Source organism: Prinia subflava, chromosome 3 (assembly GCF_021018805.1).
Source record: "Prinia subflava isolate CZ2003 ecotype Zambia chromosome 3, Cam_Psub_1.2, whole genome shotgun sequence".
Classification (NCBI taxonomy): Eukaryota; Metazoa; Chordata; class Aves; order Passeriformes; family Cisticolidae; genus Prinia; species Prinia subflava.
This window is the reverse complement of record NC_086249.1, coordinates 77455608-77481209: the sequence shown is the minus strand read 5'-3', so window position 1 is coordinate 77481209 and position 25602 is coordinate 77455608. Positions and strand designations below refer to the sequence as shown.

Genomic DNA, 25602 nt, shown 5'->3' with positions numbered 1-25602 from the left:
AGTAATAAAATGCTATTGTAAATGACCCAAATTATTCTCCTCCTCCTAAGGCTGAGGTATTCCTTCCTTCTCTTCTTCCAGAGGGCTCTTAAATCTTTCTAGACATAGGTTACTCAGGAGACTTTTAGAAGGCAATATCGTCATTCAGATGAGCTAGTTTCCACTTGTCCAGATATCCTGGGCTGTGGAGCAATTTTAAGTTGCCAAGCCTATCAACAGTCACATGAGAGAGGATGCTTGACTCTGCCAGTAGTGACACACCTGTACACTGGAGTCTTGGACCAGGCAGAGCTGCTCCTGTATCTTCTGGAGCTCCTCCTGCTGCCACCGGATGTTGGCCTGCAGGATCCGTGTCCGCTGCTCTAGCTGGTCCTTGATGGTTTGGAACACGCTGAACTGTGCAGAGAACTGGGGTGGGGCAGGGAAAAGAAGGGGGGAAAATCAGTCATTGTAATACTAACAGGCCTCAGAACATTGTTCTATAAGGAGTTACCTGTTTCTTGATTGTAAAGCACAGCTAAAAAAATAAAAATGTCTTTGTAATACACTGACATGTAGGCAGAGATAGAGTTTATCTATTTTCAGGGTTATGCACGTATATTAAATTGACTCACCTAGAATGATCTGCTCACAACTGACCATGTTCTGTTGTAAGGACTGTTTTTGAGAGTATGCTACTTTAAAATATCAATAGCATCTTAACTGGATGGCAAATGAGTGCATTATTTTCATTAGCTTGTAGTTTGGAGCCCTTAGTGTGGCATAAGAGTATAATCCAGACGTGTTCTACAAAGGCTTTCCTTTTCCTGCACAGAAATAGCAATTCTGCAATGCTTTGTTCTGCTGATGATTTACTGAGGCATCACACAACAGACCACAATAAACATTTTCTAGATTGGTCCAGCTGAGTAGTACTTAAGAAACAAGAAATACTCATTAAGTTATTTTTATATGTGATGTAAAATGAATAGCTCAACTCAATGGAAGAAAGGCTGTTCTAAACAACAGTAAAAAATGGAGAACATTAATCAAGGTCAAGAAGCCGGTGCAATTTCCAATAGCAGCAATACTGCCACAAACTGAAATCATTCAAGGATGGTGGAGAGGACTAACAGCAATAAATCCCTGGTATTTGGTGCTTTCAGGTATGATTCAAAGTTCACCAAAGTTAATTATTACTTTAATAGGCTTTGGAATAATTGCTTTTCATAAGCTCATATTCCAAAAGTAAAAAACAGTCTTTGACAAAAAGAACAAAGCCCTTCAAAAAATCTTTTTAAGTTTTTATGTAATCAAGGCATCCAAGATCTTTCTTGAAAACATAGAAGGCTGTGAGTGCACAGGCAAAAAAACCCCCAAAAATTGCTGTGACTTGAAAATGCTGCCCTGTGCCTACAGTTATTCCAGTGGCTCTGTGCTTATGGGTGAGCTGATGCTCACTGCTGGAACCTTCCTGCTCCATGGTGCAGTGGCTCACATTGTTTCCAGTTTTTTAGTAGGAAAAAAAGAGGTAAGACAGGAATTAAAGAGTGCTCTGGTGCTAGCACCACTGTACATTTCCTTAGATGAGATTTCTGGCTACTTAGAGAAAGCTAAATGTGACAGAACAGATTTGTATCAGCTAACTAGTTCACCTTAAACCAGTTAAGTATGTGAAAGTACCTTTATATTCCCTCTAGCAAAGCTGGTTTCTCCAAGTAAATGTCCTTTGGCAGAGAAAGAGCGAGAACTTCAGAGGGTTTATCAGGCAGAGGGTGGCCTTCCCACATGGCCTGGGAGGTGGCCAGGTGGAGGACAGTCTCACAGCCAACCCTGCTTAGGGGCAAGGAGGGCTGCAAAGGTGGCACCTGCACTTGCTGGTGACAGAAGCCCTCAGAGCCCACTTTGCTGCCAGAGGCATCTGTGAGCACTGGCAGCTTGTGCTGTCTGCCCGTGGAGGTGACGTGAGCCCTCGGCTGTGCTGTGACTCCTGGTGCCTGTGCCTGCAAACAGCAGTGCCATCATCTGCAACCCCTTCCTCTCCCAGAGCAGGAAGATGGTGTCAAACATCCCAAAGGGAAGTTCGTGTTACTTTGAATTGGTGTTACAGAGGAGAGCCAGAGCAGGGTCTCTCTCTTTCTTGTCCATTATAAAGAATTATCCTGAGGAATGGTTGAGCAGAGACCTCAGATGTTTGGGAGTAAGAACAAGTGCTGCTTGTAGCCCATTCTTTGGGTTCTGAAGAGTCCCAGGTGTCCTGATTTTAGGAGTGGAATGATGCTGTGAGCAACAGATCATAGACGAGATGCAGCTAATTCCTGCTTTAACCTGGGTCTGTACAGAAGGATCTTTTAAAAATACAATTCTTATAATCTAATTATCTCTATATGAACTCTTTTAGTGAGGACTGCTTTTAAGTTTTTTAAAGGATCCTTATTAGAAAAGGAATTAAAAACAGTTTAGCAAAGAGCTTCATTTTAACTGCCTGGCTTGGTGATGGCAGACTGATTAACATGCAAATTCCTTGAAGACCCTTTGAGAAAAGAACCTGTTTTTCTTCAATTGGTCAATGTAAGGAATTTTAAACCAGGTAATTTCACAATCATTTTATACTTCAAAAAGAAACAAAATCCATTTTTGACACTCCAGGCCTCAGTTTTAAATTGAATTTGCTTTGCAAAGTTGCACACAAGAATATACTGTTGTTGATCTAAAATGACTGTTCCTTAATTTTTTGTGCAGGTTCTTATATTTAGCATATTCATCTTCTATCATCTTTTTGTTCTCTTTTTCACGTTTTTTGTATTAACATACTTAACACCAACAATTAGCTGGTATACTGTAGTGAAAGCTGTGATGGATAAATACAAGCAACTTTCTCTTTTGCTTTTTTCCTTCTCCTACTCTAGCCCCCAAATTGTTGATAACTCTTACCATGACCCCTGTGCTTACAGAGCTTCTATTGTTTTTGTACAATGAGACACTAACAGCAATTGACCTGCACCAGAGAGTATTTATCTCAAGATCATTAACTGCTCTACTAATTAAGGGAGAAATCTCTAATTGTATAATAAATTAAAAGAGCTAAACTCAAAACATTCCGCAGAAAACATTGCCCAGCTTTAACTCTGACATTGGCATCAGATGAAGTTGCTCTTCATCTCACTTAGGTATTTATAACTGTCCACAGAATCTTTAGAAATGTCATGTAATACAGAGAAAAGTCTCATATTCCTAGATACAGTCAAGCATGGGAGACTAAACCTGTGAGATCTTTGTAGTTGTACCAGTTTAATCAAGGTTTGTTAATGCAGGCAAAAAAAAAAAAAAAAAAAAAACCCAAACAAACAAGGAAAACCCAGAGCAGTAGTTTTAGTTTGGTTTCTTAGAAAAAAGTAAAATAAAGTGATGCATTTGGGATTATGTCAGCAGATGCTCTGGAAGGGAGGGGCTCAATGCACTAGTGCTGGTGACCGTCTAGGGAGGCTCTGCAGCCCAGGGAGAGGGACTGGCACTTCCATGCTGTGATTCCTCTCCTCCACCATGGGCATCTGAAAGAAACCAGCTGGACCATGCCCAAGGAGAGGTGTTTTTCTCCACTGAGTGCTACCCAAGGGTGCCAGTGTTACTCCCTCTCTCTGGGTGCTGGGGGAGCTGCAGAAAGGGGAGGAGACCTGTGTCTGTCAGCATGGTTCCTCACTTCAAATGTGATAAACAAAAAGATGGATGTCTCAAGACGTTCTATTCCTACAAGTGTCATGACAATAGGTAGCTGGAGAGAAAGCAAAGAGACCCTATTTGGTTTTTAGCTCAGTTTCCTTTAAAACTTTCTTTTCTGCCTACCTTCCGACTTTCTTTCAATCCTTCTGGCCCAAGAGATGAGCCATTTTTCTTGCTGGAGACATTCAACAGAGTTGTGAGAGTGTTAAAAATACTAGATTGCTGTAACTTCAGGAAAGCTTTAGCTGAGCAAAGGAGAGAAGGAACCACTCATCCCTTCCTCCTGTGGGAAAGGCTGCATCAGCCCTGCAAGGCACAGCCCCTGGGAAACTGGTTTCCATTAGTTTTGCAGCTCACCGAACAACTTGTTCTTTCTGTCATCTCAATAACACCTGCTCAATCCCAAACGGATTATTAGTGTTAATTATTATTCAGTCATCAACATCCGCTGTGTTGTACGGGATTTTAATTTATGACAATGAGGAAGGCAAACAAACAAATATTCTAATTGGGAGCACTTGATTTAAAGTAAACCATTTACATTCAGGTGACATCTAGGGTGACACTGCTGTCTGTTCATTCACACAAGCAAGGCAGAAGCTAAAATTGCATTTCAGTGGGGACAAAACCATGACAGCCTTTGCTGGAAATAAAACTAATCAAAGTTCAAGCAGATGGTGCCCGAGGCAGCAGCTAGCTGCTCGCTGCAGACAGTTGTGGCCACTTACCATGTTTTCCCTGCTGCTGCCACCAAGTAGCCAAATGTTAGCCACAAGGACACCCAGGGCCTTCCAGCTCTCACCATCAGTCACCCTCAGCTAAGGACAAGTGGCAGAAAGGCAGCAGGGAGAAACCTGTGCAGCTCCTCCTTGCCAGCTGGCAGCGGGGCTCCTGGCCACACTATTTCTACAAGCAATGAGCTTGTGTTCTGCCACTAAACTGCTGGGGAATGGTCAGCTAGGAAGCTGAGGAAGTGTGCCTGGTGGGATGCACACGTACCTGGTTCCATCCCTGCACCTAGTGCTGCAGGCACCTTTGTCTTTTAAATAACTAATTATCTTGCTGTAGGCTGACATATTAATTATTTTAAAGTTGGATGTACAGTGTAATATCATAATATTAACAACAGTTTATGAAAATCACTGAAGTGTGTGGAGATTTGGTACTCTGCAGGAGTTTTGCTATGGAGTGTGAACATCAGCAGCCTGAGCTGCAATGTCCTGGTGTTATTTCCCTGCTCCACATCAAGCTTCATCTCGAGCTTCACCAGGACCACTGCTGTGACTGCTGCCAGAGGGCTGCCTGTGTAGACAGGCTCGAGTCAGCCCTCTTCCTTTCACCAAGATTTAGGTGGCCCAAAGAGGCTTAACCAGTGACTGGACAGCACTCTTAATCTGTCAGGAAAAAAATGGAGCTAGTGTGCCAGTAAGAGCCTTTTACTGGGAAGGGAGAAGGCAGCAGGGCTCTTGGTAAACAACTGGAAAGCTGCTCTTCACAAAGAGCTTTGATGGAGAAGAAAGGGAGGTAGAAAAAAAGTCAAACAAAACACATAGAGGCTTATAATACATAAACTAATTGATGTTTGAAAATGCATTAATGAATAACGGAGAGAAGTATCTGTAAAAGAAAATGAATGCTCAGAGCAGATAATTGATATGCTGTTTATTCACTGCATGCTAGTGTGGAGTCATGAAAAGAATATTAAACATGGAAGATAAATGAGAATTTGTTATTTTAAAGCCAGGATCCTCAGGACTATATGTTTTATGTGCTACAGAAATAAACTCTGGGATCTTGTGAGTGAGTATATAGTATCAATGGTAGAAGCAGTCTAGGTCCAGCAACACTCTGTCATTCCTAAAATCAGAGGATGATGGGGTGTATCATCACAGTAGGACCACAGGAGAAAAACAATGTGCTGGGAACATGGTACTCAAATCTGCTTCTTTAAAATCCACTGCACATGTAAACCTGAGATGACTTTTTAGGCCATCATCCACTTTTGAGATACGCGTTAATAGACTGGAGGAATCTGAGATTTGTCTTCAGTGTCATCCTCACCATTACTGGCACACTCATAAAATGGGTGTTGTTGAATTTGCATGTCCTTTGCTGCTGGCTAGCTCTGCATCAGCACAACCAAACAGGTGTTTTTGGCAGGACTGGGTGTCTTTGTTAGTTTTTGGTTTTAATTCTCATTGTGAATTTGATCTTGATGGGACCTGGTTCTGTAAAAGCCAAGTCAAAAAGTGTTTTTCCATCTGTTTTTTGTCCTCCTGTGGAACAGATGTGCGCACACCTGAACCTACACGCACCTGGGCTTCTGAACACCTGCATGCAGTTATATGTTTAAACATACAAGTGTACAATTCAGATTACCTTCCCACAGTATTTTAAGTGTTTGAGTGTTTGGATTTGGGGATTTTAGTTACTAGAGAGGCAACCTAAAAGCCCCAAAAAGAGAACATATCAGGACATAAGCAAGTGACCTATTCCACTTCCAAATTCCCAACTAACCTGTGCCAGAGGTGCAGGCTGATTTTGCAGAGTTGCTTGAGGCAGCAACTGCTGTGGGAGAAGCTCACATGGAAGCTGAGAAGGCAAAGAAACCTAGGTTAAAAACAAAACAAACCAAAACTTTTAAGTTTGGCTCCTTTAAAGTTTAGGTTTCTTCCAATGCCGTGGCTTCTGTGTAAGTTGTTTTCAATTGCTACACTGCGTATGTGGCACATGCTGTTACACCCTCTGCCTGTTTCCATGATTCCTTGTGAAGTTACCTGAAGAGCAGTAGGCTGGCTGAGTCTGTGCATGGATAAATCCTGCTGCGTGCTTGGTGCTCTTGGCAAGGCAGTGTTAGACTCCGTAATCAGCTTTGTTGGTGTAGCTGCAAGAGAAGTACCAGTGAGATCTTACATGCTGGAAATCAGCCCTGTTTGAAGAGGGTAATATGACAAGACCTGGGTAGAAATTGTAATCGCCTGGCTAAATTCCAGTGGGAGTCAGAGCTGTTCTTGTTGACTTCAGTGGCAATAAAATTAAACTGATAAGGAGGGTCTGGGCAAAGTTTAAAGTAAATGAGACAGACTCTATGCTCCAGTGAGCAGTACAAAAGGACCCATGAACTGTTCTGAACCAGCTGGGACTCCCTTTATATGGTCCAAATAATTAAATTTAGGTTAGCTCATTGGCTTTTTTTCCAGATTGGGAAGCAGAAATAGTATACCCAAGTCAACACTGGAGCATCTTAAATCTTAGCCAGAGGAGAGTCACCCACAGGTTTTTACTACTCATGTAAGTCTAGAGAAGTGTCATATTGCTCACACTGGTACCCTCAAATCTATAGACAAAATCCTCACTTTGGTAACATTGAAACTGCACATTTCATGTCTAATCCCATTGCTCATCTTCCAGCATTTAGGTGGTTGTGCTGGAACCTTCCCTCCTGTACATTACTATTTCAGCTTTTGCACTTTGTCAGTGCATATCATCAATACCTTATGATTTACTGTTAAAATAGCAGCTGTGGTATGTAAGCACACCTTCTTTAACTTGGCTAAATTAAAAGTAATTCCATAACTCAGGAATGCCACTCACATGCTGGGTCTGACTTGGGTGTGTGGGAAGATTTTGGCGAGCTCCTGGATGATACTGAGGGTGTCCGACTAGCGCTGAGGATTGAGGCACCAATATCAAGTGCATTAAAGTGCTGTTCAGGATCCAAGCTGGTGCCACTGTCCTAAAACAAACCAGAAAAGGAGAGTAGCTATTGCACCTGTCAGAGGTAAAGAATTTTGAAATTTAATAATAGTAGCACACCAGTTCTTTGGCAGACCTAAAATGCCTTGAGCAGAACTAATCTCAGGTAGGCCAGCAGAAGACCTGAACAAAGGCATCAATGCCCCTTCCAAACAGCATCAAACGAATGCATTTTACAAACAATTATCACTGAGTTAGAAATAAATAGCAAGTTACTGCCATAGTCACTTTGTGCCTTCAGATTTTTTTTCTGAGTCTTTGTGTTCAGTTGGATGTGACAGCAACTGCAACCTCAGTGAGACACTCGGCTGTGCACTGAGGATGAGCTTTGCTGTCTTTCCTCAAAAGATCACTGAGATGTAGGCAAGAGATTAAACTACAGTTTTAAGATTAATTTGGACAAGTTCTGATTGCCAGAACTGTAATAAAACTGTAGTACCTTGCCAAGGAAAACTCAAGATATCTCACACTGCCCCTGCACATGTACCACTTCATTTGTGGCTGTTACTGATCTCCATGTTTATCCTTTCATAAACTCACCTAATTTATGTCAAAAATATTTAAGTGAGCAATGAGTTCTGAAGTTGAGAGAATCCACCAACATTGGTGAAAGCAATGGTGGAGTCTTTGGTGACGTTAAAATAGGAACAAGTTGTGATTACTACATAAACTCATGAAAAAACCTTTTCTCATTGTACCTTTAGTGCTGAGGACACAACCTCTGAGGACACTTCTTCCAAGCCCATCTCCTGTCTTCTCTCCACCCGAACATCTGCATAACTGAATGGAAAACATAATTCTGTGTATCAACATGAAACTGCTATATTTCTTAAAATGTGCTTTAAGGGAGTGGGGGAACAAATTACTGTACATTTTACAGGTTAAATGAACAGCTGAAAAGTGACTTAAGTCAAATGCTACTGAATAACATTTGACAGTGTTTTAATTTTCAGGTTTTGCTCTGTTCCTAACTTCCTGAAGTCAAGATGCATATTAAAGAACTATATAAAAAGGTCAAGTTCACATCCTACAACCACTTTATGACTTCACTGGAAAGCTTCTCTACATCTCTTTAAAAACAACCTAAAGATTAGAGGAAGTGAATATTTAAGGGATCTCTCTATTCTCTATTTTTGCACAAAATGGAAAAATGCCATCTGCCCCTTATTTTTTTAAAAAAAGAAGCTTAACATAAACTAAGGTTCAGTCTGATAATTTTTCTGTAATTACCCTATTTCCTTCAGGAAGTTCAATTTTTTTCTTATGTAAATGATGTTATATTTTTAAAAGAAAATGCTGTCAGATAGGAGTACGCTCCTATCTTACTGTCCTTTATGTCGCGGCCGGTTGATAGGATTTTGCATACCTTACCACCATGTGTGTGCACACAATGAACTCTGGCTTGGAGTTCCACTGGTGGTAGGTGATGTAGTAATGGGTCTGGAGCCAGATCCACTGCTGTCCTTTGGTCAGAAACCGATAGCAGCATGACTTCCCCTTGCCGAACTGCATCACTGCCAGCAGAAAATACACACAGCTTGTAGCACCATTTCACATGTGAAAATGACATGAAATGTGGAAAAAAAAGTGACAAAAATATCTGTCATAGGTAGACAGGAGTATAAGCACCAATTCTGAGGAAGTGCTCCACTCAGCCTTTTGACAGAACAAAAATCATAATGATTAGTAGGTATCTTCTTCTGACACTTTGGATGGTACATTCCTACACAGTATAATTAACCTAAAGTTTGGACACTAATGAATTAGTGTCTGCTACAATTTAAACATAGATCTAACCCTGCTTTATGTGCTGATCACATACTGCTTAATTAGACACCTGGGATTATTTTCTAAGAGTGATTGTCTTAAGTTCTAGAGTAGAAAAGTACAGGATAAAAATGCTTGAAAAGATGAGTATTGTGTGCAGATGGATTTAGAATGAGGTAAGCATAGGAGATAACATGGTGAAAAGACAAAAATAATTTGAGAGAAAATTCCCAGACTGACAAGAATTCAAACTACAGTAAACCAGGGTGTACTGAAGGTTTTGAAGATTCACCAAACAAATTAATCTCTGCTTTTTCCTCCTGGTGATTTCAAGGGGTTCCCAAACATCCACATTTTTAGCCTTTCTATATTTCAATGTCAACATATAAAAACTAATGTTGACAGGTTACTTTCAAGACAGACAGACAAGACAAGCTGAGATGTTACAGCCAATTCTGTAGGCAAATATTTGAAAAGCACTGCCTTATTTCCTTTACTTAGTGAAAGAGTTTTTCAATTAAATCCTAATAGACCGTATTTAAATAATTACAACTAATCCCAAATACACAGTGAACAACATTAGGGGAAATAATCCAAAAGAATTGCTAGAACTATTTCTGCATATTCTTTACTAATAGAACAGGGGTCAAATCTGGCATATTTTATCCATTCAGTGAGTCTCACTGACTACTTCTTGAGATACAGAAGGCAAAATTGTATTTTTCAGAGCTTGGTAAGTCTGTCCCAGAAGCCAATCAGCTGCAGTGCCTGCAGTCTGCTACAGTTCTGCTAAGATATACAGGCTGAGGCAAGAGTCAAACCTCCCCTTCCAAACAAGGTTTCACTGAGAACAGGTGTCCCAGTGACTTCCCAGGAACCTGGGCCACGGGATACTTACAGTGTTCATGGCACCTTGCTAGCAGCTCTAGGTCATCTATGTGGTAATAGTCGTAGCCAGAGGTACCCAGCACTTCAAAAGGCAAGTATCCGATAATCGGCGGTGCTCTGGGTTGGGCACAACGTGAGTCCATAAAACACAGAAGAAGCAGTTCAGCATGTTGATGCAGAGATGCAAAGAGCCCAGATCTACTCTCACTTATTGCTGCATACCCTGGGGGGGGGCTAGATCCTGGCTTCCACCTTGAGCCTGGGATACCCAGCTGGGCACAGCAATACCAGCAGGCACCATGCCACCAGGACAAGACTATGACAACACCCCTTCTTCAGGGAAGATGTGATTGTGGAAAGCAGTCCAGCTTCTCAGGGACCTTTATGCAGGAATCTGCTGAGAGGGAGGCTGGCTGCTGCTTGGTCAGGGGCTCTGCGATGGCTCCTGCAGCCCTTACACAGGGGAAAATGCGTGGGGAAGTGTTTGGAAGCCATCCTGTGTTAGGACTGGGGGGATAAGAGAGGAAATTATCTGTGCTGCTTTCCTGTGGGTGCCTGAAGAGCTCATCTGTGGCATGCTGAGGCACTTGCTTTGTACTTTTGCCAGCACAGATGCCTCAGGCCAGCATACACTTTCCCTCCATAACTCAGTGGGAATTGCACACACGCACTCAATGACTGGATTTGGAAAGAAGGATTTCTGCAGCTGTATAATAATTAGATCATTTTGCCATGTGACATACTTTGGTCTGTTGATAATTTTAAAGGAAGAACAAGCTAATCACAAATTCAGCTGAAGAAACAGAGTCCTTTTGTTTTAAAAGCCCATTAAAAATAAAAGCAAAAGTGAATATAAAATAGTAAACATCAGCTTTTATAGAATTTCAGTGGCAGCTCTCCTGTTCATGACATTTAGACACACAATGGAACATTACTTGAGAGATCTGTACTTGTGAAATAGTAGAGCACCAAACATAACCATCAGGGCTTTTCTTGTCACCAACCTGTGATCCAGGAATAAAAATTTCCACTCCAGACTGTGTCTTGATGTGAATTCCTCTAGAGGTTCTTCTACGATGCACATCTCCTGTCCAATGGAGAAAACTGACTTACTGAGAGTTGGAGCTTCACCCCTCTGCTTCATCTAGCTTTTGTTAGCTACAAATACATGGTGCATAAGAGGAGAAAACAGAAGATTCACCCATTTTCTGGACATTCCAGAGAGCAAACTATTGTATTTATCAATGCCAACATTTTTTATAGGATATAGGGAGAAGAACTTGTAATGCACATGTACTTAAGAGCTGCGACTGTGCCTCAGGGTGCCAAAACTTTTTTGGCTTTGAAGTGGTGCCTGAGGTGTGATGGCCGTGGGCTTTCCAGCATCCAGCCTGCGCCTGATCCCACCAGGGCTTGCCACATCTTGTTTCACTCCCTCTGTGTTACTAAAGATACCCACCACCCTTGGTCCTTTTGGATGTCTGCCCTCCAAGCTCTCTGAGAAAGGGGGACACTTTCCTTCTCCCACAGTAGCTGCAGAGGAATAAATGCCTGTTCATGCAGCCAGCCTGCCTGGGAGCTGTCCAGTGGGTAAAAGGGGTGAGGGTTGCCTTGCACTTCACTGCCACAGCCAACAAGCTGGCCCTTAAGATTCACAGCAGCCCTCAGTGCTCACGAGCATGGTAATTACTGAGTTCTGTGAGGCAGGGCACAGGGCTGTGTGCAAGGCAGGACCGCCTTGTCCCAGAGGGATGAGGATCAGGAGGCAGGCAGTGGTGGTCACTTGCTGGTGGAGGTGGGAGGCAGAGGGAAGGATGGCAGCACAGTGCACACCCGTGCACGGGCTGGGGCTGGCTGCACACCCCATGGTCACCCCCCTGTCCTCCAAGCCCTCCTCTCCCACTGGGTGCTTTGCAGGGGCAACTGCAGCTCTATGATGAGCTGCCTAGAGTCAGCCTGGAGGCTCCTGGCCTGGGACTTCCCAGCATCAGCAATCTGGATTTGTGGCATCCAGGGTCCCTGTGTCCCTCACGTCTCTCCTGCTGGAGGGTTTCCACCCTCACTGGTAAGGACAGCCTGCCCACTGGCCCACCCCAGTCTAGAATGCCCTGCAAGTTGCAGAGCAGTAATGGAACCAGGCCAAGGGAGCAGTGATTTCCCATTGGACACATCTTAAATACATAAAAAAACCTCTTAAACTCTGGGCACAGGACACCTGATGCAGTAGCTCACATTTGTTAATTAGGGAAGAGCAGTGTTAGGCACAAGCTTGGTTTGTCTATCCTTATAACCACAAGCAGCTATCTTAATTCCAGGATTCTTGAGAAGAGAAACAAGTAGCAGTCCACCAAAGATGCTGAGAAGCATAAATGTGAAAGTGTTTGTGGTCATCTGTGTCACATAATCAGAGATTCACAGAATTAACTAGGCTGGAAAAGACCCTTGAGACCTTTGTACATTGCCCCATCACAGGAACAGAAAGCAGCAATGAGGAACCAAATTTCAAAACGACTTTGCAATTTCCATTGAAAGGAGGGTTTCTCTATCGTGTGCAATGGGGACAGAAGTGACACTGCTTCCACAGATCCTGGCTTGCACTGATAATCCTCTTCACTGGATTTTTATGCATGAAATGTGATATCTGTAATCCATTCAATTAGCAAAACTAAGAACCTTCTGTGTCACCCCATCTGAGTGTTTCAAGAAGTTCTGAAGTGCACAGGACCCAGGGTGAGCACTTACCTTCAAAAACTGAGGCGTCGCCAAACGAACAGTCGCAACAAAGCAGATTTGCTTTCCCGGGGATGCTCTGTAAGCCCTTGGGACAGCCTCATCAAAGCCATTGCAAGTGGAGTTAGGCACTAGTTAGAGAAAAAAATGGGACCTGTAGCCATGCCTCATACAGGATTTGCTCTCTCTGAATATTTTGCACACTCCAAGTGTACTAATACTATTTTTATTCAGAGAAGTTGAAAAGCTCTAAAAGCTTTTAAACCTGATATGCATATATTTAAATCCAAGTCAGTCATGTTAGGCAGAAAGGCATCAGAGCTTAACTTCAAGTATGAATTTTACAGGTTAATCCTGATAAAAATAAGGCCAAACCTTATTACAGAGCATAAACCAGTTTTCTGGAAAGAAACCCCACGCATCCAATTGCTCTTTTTCACCACTCACAAGAAAAAAAGAAAAAAAAAGCTGCAGCATGCCTAGCACTGTAACTTCCATGATGCAGTGAAAAAAAGTGTTGGCAAAGGAGGTAGCTGAAGAGAGTTCGTCACGTCATCAGTGGCAAAACACCGGGGCCCACAGCCAGCGAGACTTCATCGAACTAGCAAGAGGATGCTTGTGATTCTTGGCTGCTGGAGAATGCCTTCCCCTTCTGCATCGGAAGAACTGGCCCCAGTATGCTCTTAAAGAAAAGGAAAAAGGACCCCATGCATGGCACTGGCTTCCAGAGATGGGCTCATCTGACCAGTCTGCAGATGGCCTGCTGTCTCCTCCAACACTGGGCAGAGGAAAAAACTGGATGTGATGTGGCTACCCATTTTGTGTATGCTCTTTACCTGTGTCTTTCATGATTGCATGGCTCCAGCTGCTTTGACAGCCCACTAGCACCTCCTGCCACAGACATGCATTGTCAAAAGGATGTTTTGCTGTAAACTAGCCCGCAGTCCCATGCTAGAATGTCATAATGCAACTTATTCCTCCAAGTTCAAGCTGTTTAGAGATGGTAATCCCACTCCCACAGCTATGAAAGAAAACAGTGTGCCAGGCTGCAGTGGGAACTGGGCTGGATTCTTGACCTGCCTAGCTGACTTTCTCCCATGGGGACAGAGAAGGTCCTATCTAGCAGCCAGAGTTCACCATTATGAGCTAATTTAATGCTAATAGGGATTAATACTAATATGAAACTCTCTTTCCTTACTGTTAGGCCCCTATATCCACCTTCATGAAGTTTCTGACAGTTTGGCTCTTCTGCACAGGGCAAAGCATTACTGTGAAATGGAAGGGTTTCATATCTGTCTGGGGAGAAGATAACTAGCCCTTTTTATCTGGGGCTCTTCTGCACTGGGATTTCATTCACTACCACAAAATGCCGAGATGGAAGAAGTTTCAAGTGATCACATGTGCTTTTGGAACCCAATTCAACCTATTAAAAGCCTTAGAATATTGATGCATTACTGGTAACAAGGATAACAGGCTATGAGACAGAAAAGAAAGTATGCTGAGTGGAATTCACACCTATGATTAACTGGTTTAGGCCACTGTGTGTACGATATATATTACACCAAAAAGGAAAAGAAAGGTTCTTTATGTGAGAAGACAGCACAGACATGAACATCCACAGAGATCAAGTCCTCTCTCATAGTTCAGACTGGATGGCATGGCTGATGGGATATAGAGATAAAAAATATGGGCAAAATTCTCCTCCTTTGAACAGCAGAGCACACGTGCTCTCGGGACTCCCTAGGAATATGTTCCCATTCTGATCCTGGGGTTATGTGTATATATGTGGGCCTCTATGTGATTATTAACACAAGAAGTTGAAAAAAAGAAGAGTTAAGTTCTACAGGACACACAAGTAGCCTAAGTAAAGAGTTATTGGTCCATCTCTGGTATTATTATTTAGTGCAAGTCTGTTGATTTCTGTAGCTGGTCCAGTTTAAAAATTATGGGAATGCTATAAACCTGCATTATGGGCATTGTGAAAAGTTACTTCCAAGCATGCTATGTAGTATGTTGTGACATTTGAAGTCAGTGGGAGTGGTTCTCTCTGTAAGAGCCAAGTTCAGTAGCAAATTCTTGCAGTCTGGGCTGTAAGATATGGAAATAAGATAAGCACATGTAGCCTCCAAAACACAGGTATGATAAGTTAACCTAGTTAGTGAACCATGGACTTGCAAATGACACCAGTTGTAGAAGGAAGCAGAGACTGAGTCACACCAATGAGAGCAGATGGCTTTTTTATGTCAGCTGTTGGATGTAAACAGCCATGAGCCTGAGACACATTCCCAGAAGACAGCAGAATAGATCCCTGAATGTGGCATTTACTTAGAAGACAGCAGAATACATTCCTGAATGTGGCATTTACAAAATAGGATTATATTTCCAACAGGTAAATGCAGTAGTAAGAGGGTAATAATTATTGTGTAGGACAGCTAGGCAGTAATTTGGGATTTCCTCACAACATTTGGAAATGATAAACTTAAGCAGCAGTGAATGAATATGCCCAAAGAGATGAGACAGAGCTGGCCTGGCTGGATGTTATCCTGTCTTTGAACAGCTACTGTGCCATCTCATACTCAGCTGCCTTTGACAAAGTCCAGAGCATTAAAAGCCTCAATGATGCAGGCAGGTATCCACCACATTGTCAAGTACATCTCCATCTGAAAATGACAACTACAATAGCTGAAAGAAAAAAACCACTCACATTTGCTTCTGAATTATTTTGCTGCCTGACTCAGGTTGTTGGTATCTTTTTCTTTCCACAGATCTATCTGCACAGCCTATTTGGCTCTGCTTTTGCAGCTGGTCAGTGAATTTCAACCTATTTTGGTTGATGAATTTTGAAGTGTAGTTAAAAAAAGAGATCACTACATGTTTTTTTTTTTAAATACAATCCTGGTATAACCTTTTAACCTTATAACCTTCTAAAAAATCATACTTTATGACTCTTCAAGTCTCTTTAAAAGAAAAACAACATCTTGAGGTAGCAAAGCTCAGTAGCGAATTTTCTGAGAGCACCACAGAAAAATGTAGGATCAAGTCTGAGGCTATGGTGATATTAAGTCAAATATAGGCCTTGGAGTGCTTTTGTCAGAAGATGCCTAATGAAAATGTTAGGCTTGCCATAAATGGGTGGGCTTGGGTAAATGGAGGCCTGTGTGTTTCACAATTAAATGATTGAGGCAAAATATCTTGAGTAAGGAATCAGAAGCTCATGTGACAAAGCTAAATACTTAATCAGAAAGGTGAAACAGTTGTCTCAAATATATCAGCTAGCTGATGCTCCTTAGTGTGAATTTTAACAGTTTTTTGTGGTTACCTATCACACCTGCTCCTAGAGTACCACAAAATTCTTTTGTATAAGTATTAAATACCTGCAAATATCTTATAAGACACAAAGAAACTGATTTACCTATAGAGAGATAATAGTTTGATTTTTTTTTTTAATTTTTTTTTTTTTTTTTTGGTAAAGACCAGGACACTAAGGACAGAATGTTACAAATAAATAATATACACAAAGACCCAAGCCCTTCACTACCACAGACAAAAGGATTTTTATCCTTAGGGAGAGAAATCATGCCACATTAAAGGAATGAAAGCATGTTTAAAAAACCTCAGATGCCACTTTATTCAGTTAATAATAGTACAGCAGTCAGTTGCTCGGTCATCTTACTTCAACTTGGAATGTGTAAAACATAATCTTCCTAAGATAGCAAACCTCCTGCTTATGCCATTTGAAAGAAGAAATTCCTCCTTCCTACTTTGTCAGGAGATGTTAATGTTTAAAGAACCAGTCTTAGTGACTGTCAAACAAACTGAACAGTGATTTCAAAAAATACGAGCCAAACAGACCAGAATAAAATCAAAATTGCTTCATATAAATTCATTCAGGTCTCAGATAAACAGAATATTTGGTAATCAATAGATATAATGAAGAAATCTAAAATGCTGGTGGTAAGCCAGACTGCTCTCAGTAGCTATGTAGATGAGTAACAGTGACAGTGTCCATACATCTCTTGTCCACTTTGATCTACTCTCTCCTCTTTCCTCTTCCTGTTTCTCCCCTGGCAATCACATGTTGATATGAATCCCAAGCAGATTCTTTAGGACAGGAATGGTGTCTTTTCTTTGCATAGAGAGCCTAGCATGAGTGCTGCATATTGTAATCTGCAGCTTCTATGATATTGTTAATAGCAGATAATAATATGTGGCTGTTTGTTCTGATCAAAACATACGTTTTGGATTGAGCTATTCTTGTTTCAGCATACCCTCAAGAGGCTCAAGATCAATCTATCTTCTGTATTAACTGTTTATTTCTTTTAAAAATTAATTCAGATGCAATTAATTTATCTGAAAGTTAAGATTTTTTTCTCCTCAACACAGTAATTTTCTTGATGTTTGTTATTATATCTGAAAGATGTATCAGCTAACAGTAGAGTATCTGCTATCATTAGCATTCAGTAACCAGATACTTCCTGAGTTTCAATGTAATTTGGAATAAAAATGCACAATTTTAAATTCCACTGTAAAATTATATTACTTGATTAGGAATTCTTTTCACATAATGCTTATCTTCCTCTTCAAGAGAAAAGCTTCAGGCATTTTGGATGAAAAGACAGATCTATCACTTAAGAGATGCTGGTGGTCCTTTTTAATATTGGTTAACTCTTTGAAAGGAAGGAGTCTGGTTTTGTCCCTTTCAGGAGTTTTTAAGCAAGTATGTCACTTCAGAAAGAGGATACCAGAGCCAATATTTGGATATATAATTATGAGAGATCTTTGTCTGTTTAAAAATGCACAATTTTCACAGGAGGGATAAATCCAGTCCATCTTATAATTTCTTATAGGAGTGAGCTATTAAACAGCTTTGTAAAATACTTTTTTCTCACTCAATTTGACATTTTATACTGGGAGCTGAGCACTTGCTTGGACTTTTGGGGAGGGTTACCTTTACAACTTGCCTTCCCCCTCTGGCCTCAGGCAAGACTGGATGTGAGCCACTGTATTATTCACTGGTGATGCTGATATGACTCTCTTATCAGGTACTACTGGTCAATAGGTACAGTGATGCACTTGCCTCCCTCAGATGTTTGCAGACATTCATGTCTCTTGTTAAAATCTAGGCTACAGACCCAGAACCTGAAATATATAAAAAATTGAACAGAGTTCCTATTTGCAAATAAAACAAAAACAACCCTGATGACCTGACAGCAAATAGACACATCTCACAGAAGCAAAAAGGAACTCCGCTGTCCTCGTCCTAGTGGCCCACGGGCCACCTCCCTTCCTCTCACGGGACTACTGAATCTTCACATCAGGTTACAGTCCCGCTTTTCTCATTGAAGCTTAATTAATGATGATTATATAATCCTCCCAAATGGAAAATCAAATCTCTTGTATTTGATTTAGCACAGCCAGTGACTCATGCAGGCGCTCTGCACAGCTTGCATTGCTGTTTCACTGGTCGGCTGCTCTCGTTTGGGCACAGCCCACACATGGGGGACTCACTCATGTGCAGGCAGCTCCTGTCACATCCCTGGTGCAGATACAGCTGCAGAAATGTTCTGCAGTAGGGCTTGCAGGGTACAGATTCCTCAGGACCAGCCCAAGTGTGCACGCTCTTGCTAACCTGGCACTGGACTGGGCAGCTCCTCTAGCCTGCAGCTATAGCTGACCCCAGGAGCTCCAGGGACAGTCATTCGAAAGACTGAATACCTGCTGGGAACTGTGAGAGCTTTCCTGGGAAATTTCTGGGCCCTGTACACGCATGTCCCTGCTTCTTCTGGGATCAGCAAAGATGTCAGTGACTGCTCCTCTGTGACAGTAGCATGGGTTCAATATAAATTGTGTGTGATCTGGCTTCTTGCCAGCAATTCTGGTGACAAGTCACCTTGGCAGATATCGGGTATTTGTTCTACTTTAGCATGAAAAAAATTATCTTTGGCATCTCATTGCAACAGCCTTTAAAGCCCCAGAGCTCCCATTAAAGTTAGGGAGAGCAGCTAAGCCCCTAACTGGCTTTCTAAGCCGCAATCCTTCAAATTAATCCATTCAAACCCATCCCTGTATGATGTTCTCAGCCATAAATCACAACGCGATTTACAGAGACGGTATGGAGGAGGAGGGAGGGGGCAAGGTGACTGGGAACTCACACACATGACCTCCTGGCCCCAAGCACCAACACTGTATGAGCAATAAACAATAATAAAATAAGTCTAAGGAGATGATAAGTCAAAGGAGGTTACATAAAAGGTTATGTGGAAATAGAATAAAGATAGTGATATTTCTGTTAAAGAGGGTGAAGAAAGACCTACCAGTTCTTAAAAACATCAGCAAAGGTTAAATGAGAAGGAATGGAGACAGTTATACTCAGGATGTTGCTGCTATGGCTCTACATAAATGACAGTAGAATAGCTAAGTATCCTGATAGGATATAACCTGTCCAGAGATAAAAGAACTTCACTGGCCATAGAGGCTCTGGCATCCCTGTGGCAGGAACACGCAGGCAGAGTGGGCTCAGAGTATGCTCAGCAAACTATTGGAAACAAAGGTAGGAGTTGGCATTGGGTGGCTAAAAAGGAACAGCAGGATTTGTATTTAAAGAACATCCTGTATCAGTCTCCCATGTGTAAAAACATGCTCACACTTCTACTGCTGTGAAAAGCTACAGGGAAAAACATTCTTCAATACATTCATAAGGAATGTCTCCTGCTAATTAAGCCTGATTTGCAATTTCTGTCTTTCTCCCCCAGCTAACTCTTATCTTTAGCTTAGAATCCTTCCTTCACAAACACCTCCAAAAAGCAGGCTTTGGGGCCAGCTGATCCTATGCATATAGGACAAATGCTGCTCTGAGTGGCATGTGTCTCCTTCACCACCCTTCCCACCGTTTTTTCTTGCCCACTTGGCCTCATACCTGGAGGGCAGGTGACTGGAGAATGGGTATTTATTTAACAGGAGGAAAAGAGGGCAATTACTGTCAGGTCCAACAGGTGACAGCCCTGAGGAGCCTGATAACTGTGGGCCAAGCAGAGGCAGGAACCCAGCCCACCACTGCACTCACCAGATGCTCGAAGTTGTTTGTGCCACAAGTCCCTGTGCCAAAGCACAGGTGCTTGCCCCCAGCCCTTAGGTGGCTTCCCCAAAGGGTGGAGCATTCACATGGTGCTCACTTGCGCTGATTCTCCTGTGCCTTGCTCAGGGGGTGGCTGGCTGGTGCAAGGAGCCCAGTGGATCCAAGGACAGCCTCTTGGGAGGTCTGCATCCTCCTCCAGATGCTCACCCTGTGAGCCAAAGGTATCAGCTCCCAAGCAAACAGTTTGCTGCTGCTACATGTGAGTCCAGTGCACTTGTTTCCACCTTTTCTGGGAGGCAGCCATGGGGTGACTCCCAGCCAAAGAGGAGCAGTGTTGGACATGCACTGGTGAGGCATTTCCATCAGGATCTGCACTGGTGAGGCATTCCCATCAGGATCTGCACTGAACTGGTGAAACTGAAGTCAAGGGGGGCAGAAGGCACCATCTCACTGAGCCAGGCTAAAGCTGCCCCTCCCTGTCAACCGGAGGTCAGACTGCAGCAGAGATGGGAAGAAAGTGGAAGAGACAAAATAAAGTGGAAGATTTGGTAAAAAGTGGCACAAAGGGGAAAAAATGTGAAGAAGAAAGCACACGACTTGTTTGAAAGCTATTAAGATGGGGTCTTTGGAAAATAATTTGGTGTCTTCTGAAATCAATATGTTCCCATTTAGTTTCTATGCATTAAGCTAGGGAAGATATCTGCAACGTAAGTTTTATCATTCTTCTGAGAAACAGCCACTGATAAAACTGCTGGGATGTGAAATCGTAATGGCTAAGGGGGCAATATTAATGTCACGCCAAAATAAAGGGCTGAAAATCCTTGAAGGAAATGGATCAGAAATTCCCCTGGTAGAAATGTATCCTTATGAGTCAGCACCTGAAATCCGGTTTCTGCTCTAGAAAACAGAACAGCTTGATGTGTGCGTCTGTCAGGCAGGCGCATTTCACTTCATTCAAACTAGGAAGCACACAGGCAGCTACACTTTTTTATACAAATAGAGCCTCAAATCAGATGGCACCAAACAAGAAATACATATCTCCATCCTGCACGTAGGTTTCTATTCTAGTCATGTGGAGCAAAAGCAGAAAGTTAAATGGGGACAGGGACATTTTTTTTCACAGCATGGCGTGCAGTTTTTGGAAAGCACGGTGGGGAATTTTTTTGCAGAGGATGACCTATTTGGAACAATACCAGCAACTTTGGAAATGCCACTCTGGAGTTCAGTCAGGCAAGTAACTAAAGCAAACTTGGACAGGCAGGAGAAGGAAAGTAATAAAAGAGTATTTCATTTCTGACACTAATGGCTGTGCAGCAATCTGTTTGTTGGAGAACGGGTGAGGTGGAAATCAGCTCTTCATTCCTTGAAAGATGGTTTCCCTGGACTGACTGTGGTGCATTAGTGACTATGCCGACTGCATTTTTTCCTTTTTTTTTTTTTTTTTTTTTTTTTTTTTTTTTTTGAGAGTATTGGGTTCTGCAGTGCTGGAGAGGAATGCAAAATGGCAGCTGGAGAGAGAGGTGGGTGGCAGTGTCCTTAGACTTTCTGATGCCACGTGGCACTGCTGCCTTCCTCCAAGATTTTGCAGAGAAGGGTGAGAAGACAGATTTGGCAAGCTATCAGTTCTGGCACAGCATTTGTGTTCAATGTAAACCAGCAGATAAAGTAGCAAGATTATAATTTTGCTAATAGGTGGAGTCTCACACAGCATTAGTGAGCACAAATAAACCCTCCTCTAAACCTGTCATTATTTGCAAACTTACCCAGAGTCCGGGATCACTGCAAGTGAAGGGCAGTAACAAAAGCAACTAACACAATTTCACTCATCACATGTATTCATCCAGCTATTGCAACTCAGCCATGAGATCCGTGTGAAGCAAAATTTATCCCGTAATGTTAAAAATAGTTCTGTCAGTTAAAAGCCTGTCTTGTTCAATGGAGCAATACTTGTATTTTATTTTACACAGCTAAAGTAACATTTATACAACAATTAAAGCTTACCATTGCTGTAAGACCGAAAATTTCCTACAAATTTTATGTATTCATATGTTGGAAATTCCTTTGGGTTCAAACTTCCTCTCAGAAGATGACAATAAAACTCTAGTTCATTGTCAGCTGGATTGTTAAAAGAAGAAGAAGAAGAAATAAATATACTATTTAAGCTAAACACAACCAATGGTGTCTTCCAACCCCAATCTTGCAACTGGCGGCAACAAGTGCAGCTTGTTACCACACAGGAGTCCTAAACACCAATGTGCTAAGCATTACAGGACCAGGACCTCTGCAAGGAAGCTCCTTGCAGGGATGCAGCTTGCTCAGCGCTGTACACAGGCGTGCCTGCAGCTCAGGGACAGCCTCAAAGATTAACTGGCCCTTCCCTGACACCACCTCATCACAGGAGTTACACAGCCATAGCCTCGGTGCAGCAACGGAGAGAACTGGGTCCTTCACTTACTGCTTTTTTCTGTTTAGGCTCCTCACAACTCACAGCTGTTTTACATCTTGTGCTGGAAAACTGTGCTTAATTACCTCAAAATAGCTATTAAATTAATGCTGGCATATTAGCTATCAGCTGCAGGTTTTGTACGATACAGTAAGTTTGTACAGCAGCTGTATATCTTATATTATTGTGTGTTTACTGGTTTTCTACATCTTACCTCCTAGAGTGAGTAACGCTGAGGAAGTGAAAACATTTCTAAGAAAAACAAAATTCAATTGGTAAATGAATTACAGTGGTTTTAGAGGTATTTTTCGACTGTAAAGCAAACCAAAGGTACATCACATTAGCTTATCTCTGAACTATATCTTACTTGAACAGGCTGAAATATCAATTAAGATGTGATTTGTCTCAGGCGAACTCTCAATTTCCATCAGCTAACCTATTTTCCTTAGCTGTCTCAAATGATATGATATTTAATAATTAACGTAACTGCAAGTAGTTTTAGCCTAGTAAAATAAAGGCAGAGTTTCATTTAAAAATAGAACCAAAGGGTCATTCCAGGTAGCAAGATCTTTTTGAAAGGCTGTGAACCTATTTTTTTTATTGCACATCACATAAAAACTCTTTCTGGGAGAGAATTTTTCATCCTGCCCATGCTTTTTCATTTACTAGAGAAGATAAAATGAAACTTACTTTTTAGGTAATCTGATGAGGCAGAATCTGTCATAAGCATACAAGAAGATAACATCTTATAAATTTCTGAGTGTTCTTGTTCTGGGAGGAAGTTTAACAAATTCTGATCCAAGACATCACACTGCAAAGAGAAATAACTTTTGAGACAAACAGAACTATCACAACAAGCAACACCTGCAGATGAGCAACAAGGTGGATACAAAGCCTGTGGCATTTGACAGGAGTCTCCTCACTGATTTTCAGGTACTCTAAAACAAAGGGGGAACATGCTGCAAAAACAGAGAGGCCACTTCTCTGTGGGCTGGTCGTCAGATTAAGTCTCAGCACTCAGCAATATTGAACGTTTCTCAGAGACCACCAGAGGCAGCAGGTACATCCATGCAGTTAAATGACGAGACCTGGGAGAGGGCTGGAAACGGGTGTCTGGCTCCTCATACTGCTGCTAAGCTCCATGCACAGCCCTGTTGTGGATCACTGGGACTTGTTCTCCCACTGCCAGAGCCTGACTTGCAGGAGCAGTGAGGCTGAGAGTCACCCTGAGCCAGCCAGGTGAGTCCCAGATCCAGCCCCTGTCCAGGGGATCCCCTCAGCTCCTGGGAAATGCTCTCGGGGTGGCAGGCCTTGTTCCCCACGTCCTGCATCCCAGCAGGTGGGAGCAGGGAGAAGGGGACAACAATGTTGTCCAAGTCTGGACAACATGACTTTACAGCAGTGAGTCTCCAGGGAGGGGGACTTCACAGTGGCACCAACACAAGCCCTCCCTCTGGCCAGCCATGAGCTGAATGTCCATGTGCCTCCAGCCTCATGATCAGCTGGCTTGAACCCGAAATCCATCCAAAATCTAGGAACTGAGATTTGGGAATGGAAAGAAGAGATGAATTTGTGCAAAAGACCATGGCTGGCCCAGGGTGGAGAAGACAATGAGTTTGTCTCAGGCTGTAAAGAGGAAGGTCTCCCTATGCTCAGCATGGTGACTAACCCAACACTAGTAGAGTGTACCTGAAAGAAGCCTGAGATAGCGACCCTCCAATGCCATCGACTTACATCTGCACCTCTTGAGACTAGCTCAGGCTGAGCTGGCACACTGACACAGCTTTGTGTGTCATCAGAGCAGCTTCTATCAGACTGTACAGTCATGCTGAAAACATGTAAGCTCTGTATGAGACTGGCAAGTTATTAACCATCCTTTATTTATGTAAGATTGTGCTTCGGTTTCCATCTGCTTTCTATTTATGCTATTTATTTCTGTGTGGAATTCCTGTTTAGAGTGCTGAAACTCATGGAGCAGACTTTAAAACTCAGAGTGCTATGCTTTATACACACACCTTGACAAGAATATATCGCTTTAGATTTTTCAGTTATAAGTATTATATATGCTCATTACTTGAATATTCCTGTTGTGAAGAATACCTGAAAGTTATTTTTGTGGCTTTAGTTTGTAGTTTATTAATGTGAATCCTACTGATATAGTATGTGATAAAGCTTTTTTATATATGTGTAAATACTTACATATACACATCTATATACACATACTATACTTCACAAAATACAGTACATAGTTTCATGGGTTTTTTTTTTTTGTGCATATTGAAGAAAGAGCCTTTGCTGGGAAACTGCACTGGTGAGTTCTGTTCAAGGCTTAGGTGCAGTCTCAGACATTACTTTTTTCCTGTTAATGACAATCATACCACCAGATTAAATAATCTCCCATCTACTTTGCAGTAACTGCAGGAATACCAGATGTGAGCCATCACCATGCCTCGAACAGAAACGTTTGTCTCCATACTGTGACCAAGCCCCAGTTCCAAAGCTCTGATTAGCTCTGCACTGCTGTTTCTGTTTCAGGTGATAGCTGCAGAGGCCTGTGACTACACCTACGGCTGAAGTTGCGAGAGACTTCTGTTCCACACATCCCCTCAGAGCAACCTCTTGCTGTGAGCACCAGGTATTCATCCATTTGCAAGCTCTGGTATTTAGTTTTTGCTGCCATCATGTACCATAATTCACACTTTAGTATTTGGTTTGCATCTTTGATCACAGGAAGTACCAACCTTTTTTTTTAAAGAGTTTGAAAAAAATGCCAAGGTTTCTACTTCTTACTGTGTTTCACAATTCTTGCCTCTTGCAGAGGTTTGGTACACCAGAACAGAATTTCTGGATCTTGTACATATCAAGACTTCAACAATGCTCTCAAATCAATAGGTCAATCCAGAACACATTGCTAAGTCAGAGAGATGGAAGCAAATATTCCACTGTCTCACTGGAGCTGTAGGAAATGCCAAGCAAGTTTTTCAGAGCTAATTCTGCACCAGACCCAAAGAGCAGACGTCTGATGTCATGGCAAAAAGGTGAGTGGTGAGATAGGCTCTGCAAAGGGATCTGTACATACTGGATCAAAGAGTTGAGACCAGCTGTATGAGGGACCAACAAGGCCAAGTGCCACATCCTGCACTTGGGTCACAACAACCCCAGGCAGTGCTACAGGCTGGGCTGGGAAGCTGCCCAGTGAAAAAGGACCTGGGGGTGCTGGACCACAGCAGCTGAACATGAGCCA

General features: G+C 42.3%; 1 protein-coding gene across 4 annotated transcripts in view; it reads right to left on the bottom strand.

Moving 5' to 3' along the window:
• The window catches only part of NPAS2 (neuronal PAS domain protein 2), a 105915-nt gene that overhangs the window by 12161 nt on the left and 68152 nt on the right, over positions 1-25602 (bottom strand). For 2 of the 4 annotated variants that reach the window (XM_063392591.1, XM_063392594.1), the window contains 11 exons: positions 23049-23169; positions 21917-22030; positions 12853-12971; positions 11115-11197; positions 10121-10227; positions 8822-8969; positions 8154-8235; positions 7294-7435; positions 6477-6583; positions 6217-6309; positions 262-408 (listed from right to left, as the gene is read on the bottom strand). In XM_063392591.1, coding sequence (XP_063248661.1) covers positions 262-408; positions 6217-6309; positions 6477-6583; positions 7294-7435; positions 8154-8235; positions 8822-8969; positions 10121-10227; positions 11115-11197; positions 12853-12971; positions 21917-22030; positions 23049-23169 — 1263 coding nt within the window. The remainder of the gene's footprint in view (positions 1-261; positions 409-6216; positions 6310-6476; positions 6584-7293; positions 7436-8153; positions 8236-8821; positions 8970-10120; positions 10228-11114; positions 11198-12852; positions 12972-21916; positions 22031-23048; positions 23170-25602) is intronic. The other 2 variants (XM_063392592.1, XM_063392593.1) reach the window with 2 other exon arrangements.